Genomic DNA, 6,212 nt, shown 5'->3' on the forward strand with positions numbered 1-6,212 from the left:
GTTGCACCAGTTCAGGACCTTTTGACAATTGTAGCTTTTTGGTCCCAAAAACACTTTTGATCAGATTTCATTTTAACATTCTGTCATAAAGAGCCACAGGAGGCTGGTGGCACCTTAATTGGGGAGGACGATCACGTGGTAATGGCTGGAGCGGAATAAGTGTAAAGGTATCAACAACATCCAACACGTTTTCCAGCCTGTATTATGAGCCGTCCTCCCCACAGCAGCCTCCACTGTAAAGAGCACATGTTCAACTTCCTAAAACACATGGTTTCTACCTGTATTATGAGCTGTCCTCCCCACAGCAGCCTCCACTGTAAAGAGCACATGTTCAACTTCATAAAAAACATGGTTTCCTGCCTGTATTATGAGCCGTCCTCCCCACAGCAGCCTCCACTGTAAAGAGCACATGTTCAATTTCATAAAAAACATGGTTTCTACCTGTATTATGAGCTGTCCTCCCCACAGCAGCCTCCACTGTAAAGAGCACATGTTCAACTTCATAAAAAACATGGTTTCCTGCCTGTATTATGAGTCGTCCTCCCCACAGCAGCCTCCATTGTAAAGAGCACATGTTCAATTTCATAAAAAAAGAATGTTTTCCATCTCAAGGGGGTTAACAACAAAAAAAGGACTATAGTAAGTGTCAAATAAAATAACAGGGTTGACTGTAACAGGGTTGACCGTAACAGGGTTGACCGTCACAGGGTTGACCGTCACAGGGTTGACCGTCACAGGGTTGACCGTCACAGGGTTGACCGTCACAGGATTGACCGTCACAGGATTGACCGTAACAGGGTTGACCGTAACAGGGTTGACCGTAACAGGGTTGACCGTAACAGGGTTGACCGTAACAGGGTTGACCGTAACAGGATTGACCGTAACAGGGTTGACGATTTCGTCTGCCGTAAATCTCCTTGTGACAGGAGGAATGGAAGCGTGTTGTGTGCAACAGGGAGTGACAACTGAACCCAATATATGTATTTTATTTTTTAAATTGTTCAAACCTTTCTATCTATTGAATGGTATTCAGGTTGACGCTCGACAAAACAAAACAGCAGAAAATGACCAGGAAGAGTAGAACCAGCTCACCTGCTTTTACACGATCGTTTCTAATTTCTTTTGAAAAGGAAGAGAATAGTTTCACCGTTTTTTAAAGGAGAGTTCAGTTCACGTAACAGTGTTGATTTTAAAATGAGAGACAGATGTAAATTAATCACTAATCACATCAAATAAATAATAATATTCAGAAATTACCTTCTCAAAGCAACAAATAAATAGGGCTTTACAATGATGCTGAAAACTTGGAGAAATGTCGGGGTTAGGTGGGTTAAAATCTTCCTAGAGGTCACAGAGGGTGCACGGAGCAAGTCTGTATTCGTAGAAAGAAATCTGATTTATTGAATTCTCCATGTGGTCTATATTAAACGGCACTTTAATTAATATAACAAGATTTTACAATTCAATATTGGTGCATCACTTCTACTTAAAATATCAAAGGGAGACAAAAGGTACTCTTCATGGAACGACCCCTGAATGACAATGTCCGATAACTGAAGGGCTACATACAGAACAGGGAAAGAAAGTCCACATTCATCAAACAGCAGAGAACTTCACATGTAAAACCATAGTCCTCGGACTCTCAGTGTAATTTCATGTTGTGTTCACAGCTGAGGAAAAAGCCTACAGTCAAGTAATAACACATGTAACCCCGGATCAAACAGCTGAGGAAATGTGATTGTCTTCTCTTTTCAACGGCATTAAACACACCAGATGTCTTAGGGTGTATCCCAAAAGGCACCCCTATTCCCTATATAGTGCACTACTTTTAACCAGGGCCCAATAGTCCACTATGTAGAGAATAGGGTGCCAGAATGGGACGCAAGTTTAGACATAGTAGGATGATGGGAGAGAGGGTAGAAACACATTTTAATAACACTCTCATATCGCAGAGTCAACAACTTTATGACAGTGTTCAGAAGAAAGGATCCCCAACACATCATCCTGACCCTGGTTCAACCTGGACTCTGGATCACAATGCTGGAAAGGTACAGAGGTGTGTGAGTGTGAGTGTGTGTGTGTGTGTGTGTGTAAGAGAGAGAGACAGAGAGCTTGGGTCTGTGTGTGTGTGTGTGTTTGCGTAACTATGTGTGTGTGTGTTCTTACGTGTGTGAGCCTGTGTCTGTCTGCGTGTGTGACTGCTTCCTGACCCTTTCCTCTGAGCCTCTTGAAGGTTGAGCGGAACTTTAATCAAGTTAAATGCAATAGTCTGCTGTGTTTTGTGTGTGTGTGTGTGTGTGTGTGTGTGTGTGTGTGTGTGTGTGTCATCTGTTGTAACATCTAGTCATCATCTGTCTAGTCCTACTGACTCACACATCACTCATTCACTAGTTCATCTGTCTCATGGGTTTTACATCAAAATACACATTCATATATTTTCCACAGCAAGATACATCTCATCTCCCCGATCTTTCCTCCTCTCCCCTCTCTCCTCCTCTCCTCTGTCTCCTACCTCTCCTCTCTCTCCTCTCCTCTCTCTCCTCTCCTCTCCTACCTTTCCTCTCTTTCCTCCTCTCCTGGCTCTCCTCTCCTCCTCTCCTACCTCCTCTCTCTCTAGTACACATATCCAGGCATCAGATATCTCAGAATGAACTGTGAAACAAACACACACACACATAGTATAGTAATTGAGGCCAACAGCAGCAGCAGCATATCGTTGCTGGTTCAAATGGAAGTTGACAGGTTTTCGATTGTCATCACAGAGGATAACAGCATCGAAACACAATATATATATATATTGTGTTTGTTCTTGCATGTGTAGGTACATGGATGTATAGCTTTGTACACTCTGGGCAGGTTTAATACAAACACTGTTAACACACTGGGATATCCCTCCCATGTGTTTATCTCTCTATTTACATGTAGACGATGTGAAAGATGTCCATTGTGGATGGAAGCTGTAGCACAACAGTGATGGGTTTTCCTAATATTGTACATGTCTAGGTTATGTAGTTATTTGTGTTGAATTTAGGCAATCACTGAATTGATCAATTAGCTCAGTTGGTCAGGTGTGGAGCCTAGATGGAACAAAACCCTGCAGTTCCTGCAGCACTCCTGGTACAGGGTTACGTACCCCTGATCTAGTCTGTTACTTTTGAACAATTTTGTCCCTCTTCCTGTCTTTCTCTCTCTTCTTATCTATTCTATCTCCATCTCACTCGCTCTCTCTATTTCTCTCTCTCTTTTTCTCTCTCCCTCTCTCTCCCTCTCTCTCTCACTCTCTATTTCTCTCTCTCACTCTCTCACTCTCCCTTTCTCTCTCTCTCACTCTCTATTTCTCTCTCTCTATCTATCTCTATTTCTCTCTCTCTCACTCTCTATTTCTCGCTCTCTCTCCCTCACTCTCTCCCTCTCTCTCACTGGATTGTTCCATATTTCCCATTGATACTCCCACATTCTCCATAATTCCCTATAGACCTGTAGACCTATAGACCTGTAGACCTGTAGACCTGTAGACCTGTAGTGTGTCGTATGATTGTGTTTTCTTTATCTACTGTATATGAGATTTGGGTTGTCTGGTATGTTCTAGAATGATTGGAATGGATTACAATAGGGCCACAATGACAGAAGGAGAGCGAGACCAGAGAGAAAGACAGTGAGAGAGAGGGAGGGAGGGAGGGATAGAGAAACAGAGGGATAGACATGATAGTGAGAGAGAGGGAGGGAGGGATAGAGAAATAGAGAGAGATAATCACTTATATTCTGTATGACAGCTGTCAAACGACTATGTCAGATCAGCTCAGCTTGTTTCAACTGTCTGTCTGTCTGTCTGTCTGTCTGTCTGTATATATTTATGATTTATCTTATTTTTACAGCACCTTCAACACCCGTACTTCCCACAGCTATGACCTTCACTACTATAACTCAGAGAAACACATTAATTAACACATTCATAAAAAGGCAAAGCAAACAGTCAAAAAAATAATCATAAGGTTTTGAAGTGTCTGTCCTATATCTATGAGACATAAGGAACATCTGTCCTATATGAGACATAAGGAACATCTGTCCTATATGAGACATAAGGAACATCTGTCCTATATGAGACACAAGGAACATCTGTCCTATATGAGACACAAGGAACATCTGTCCTATATGAGACACAAGGAACATCTGTCCTATATGAGACACAAGGAACATCTGTCCTATATGAGACACAAGGAACATCTGTCCTATATGAGACATAAGGAACATCTGTCCTATATCTATGAGACATAAGGAACATCTGTCCTATATGAGACATAAGGAACATCTGTCCTATATGAGACATAAGGAACATCTGTCCTATATGAGACATAAGGAACATCTGTCCTATATGAGACATAAGGAACATCTGTCCTATATGAGACATAAGGAACATCTGTCCTATATGAGACATAAGGAACATCTGTCCTATATGAGACATAAGGAACATCTGTCCTATATGAGACATAAGGAACATCTGTCCTATATGAGACATAAGGAACATCTGTCCTATATGAGACATAAGGAACATCTGTCCTATATGAGACATAAGGAACATCTGTCCTATATGAGACATAAGGAACATCTGTCCTATATGAGACATAAGGAACATCTGTCCTATATGAGACATAAGGAACATCTGTCCTATATGAGACATAAGGAACATCTGTCCTATATGAGACATAAGGAACATCTGTCCTATATGAGACATAAGGAACATCTGTCCTATATGAGACATAAGGAACATCTGTCCTATATGAGACATAAGGAACATCTGTCCTATATGAGACATAAGGAACATCTGTCCTATATGAGACATAAGGAACATCTGTCCTATATGAGACATAAGGAACATCTGTCCTATATGAGACATAAGGAACATCTGTCCTATATGAGACATAAGGAACATCTGTCCTATATGAGACATAAGGAACATCTGTCCTATATGAGACATAAGGAACATCTGTCCTATATGAGACATAAGGAACATCTGTCCTATATGAGACATAAGGAACATCTGTCCTATATGAGACATAAGGAACATCTGTCCTATATGAGACATAAGGAAGCTCAGGAAATACTGTGTATATTTATTTTGTTCGACACATCGTTATCTCCTTATTTGTGTTACTTCCATACTTCCATTCATAATTTGAATGGAAGTTTACCTTCAGGTTACCTTCAGACGAGTCCTGTCCCGGGTCTTAGAGCAAAACAGAGAACCCCATCATGTTAGATATCTCCAGCTTAAACAGACAAGTGTGTCAATCGACTCTTAAAGATTTTAACCTCTCTCTCTTTCTCTCTTTCTTTCTCTCTCCCTCCCTCTTTTTCTCTCTCTCTCTTTTCTCTCTCACCTTTACTCTCTCTCGCTATCTCTCCTCTCTATTTCTTTCTCTCTCTTTCTCTCTCCCTCCCTCTTTCTCTCTCTCTCTCCTCTCTCTCTCCCAGTGTCTCGCGTTCATCTCATCTTCTGTTCCATCTACTTCAGGTGTCTGTCCATTAATCTCATCTTCTGTTCCATCTACTTCAGGTGTCTGTCCATTCATCTCATCTTCTGTTCCATCTACTTCAGGTGTCTGTCCATTCATCTCATCTTCAGTTCCATCTACTTCAGGTGTCTGTCCATTCATCTCATCTTCAGTTCCATCTACTTCAAGTGTCTGTCCATTCATCTCATCTTCTGTTCCATCTACTTCAGGTGTCTGTCCATTCATCTCATCTTCTGTTCCATCTACTTCAGGTGTCTGTCCATTCATCTCATCTTCTGTTCCATCTACTTCAGGTGTCTGTCCATTCATCTTCATTCATTCTATATCAGATCAGGGGACTCTGGAGTTTGAACATAAAGAGCTGAAGAGCATCATATTATATCCTGGTTTCTTCCTTCCTTCTTTTAGTGAACATTGAACATTGACATTGTATTTTATTCAAAGCTTTATTTTTCATTATCAAAGCTTTATGGTTAATTTCCTCCACCACCACCTAATCTGTTGTTTCTCAGTGTACGGTGTGTTAACATGAAGGGCTGATGAACAGCGATTACAACAGAAAGTTCGAGCTTAATGACGAGGTTTGGAGGGTACTATGGTGTTAAATGCTGAGCTGTAGTCGATGAACAGCATTCTTACATAGGTATTCCTCTTTTCCAGATGGGTTAGGGCAGTGTGCAGTGTGATTGCGATTGCGTC

At 41.2% G+C, this 6,212-nt stretch overlaps 1 protein-coding gene across 1 annotated transcript in view; it reads right to left on the bottom strand.

The window, feature by feature from the left end:
* The window catches only part of LOC129841038 (calcium-binding protein 5-like), a 32,328-nt gene extending 26,506 nt beyond the window's left edge, over positions 1-5,822 (bottom strand). Inside the window, exon 1 of the mRNA XM_055909151.1 lies at positions 5,508-5,822. Within this exon, the coding sequence (XP_055765126.1) occupies positions 5,508-5,822 (315 nt within the window). The remainder of the gene's footprint in view (positions 1-5,507) is intronic.
* Between the last annotated feature and the right edge of the window lie 390 nt (positions 5,823-6,212).

This window comes from Salvelinus fontinalis, chromosome 42, assembly GCF_029448725.1.
Source record: "Salvelinus fontinalis isolate EN_2023a chromosome 42, ASM2944872v1, whole genome shotgun sequence".
Taxonomy (NCBI): domain Eukaryota; kingdom Metazoa; phylum Chordata; class Actinopteri; order Salmoniformes; family Salmonidae; genus Salvelinus; species Salvelinus fontinalis.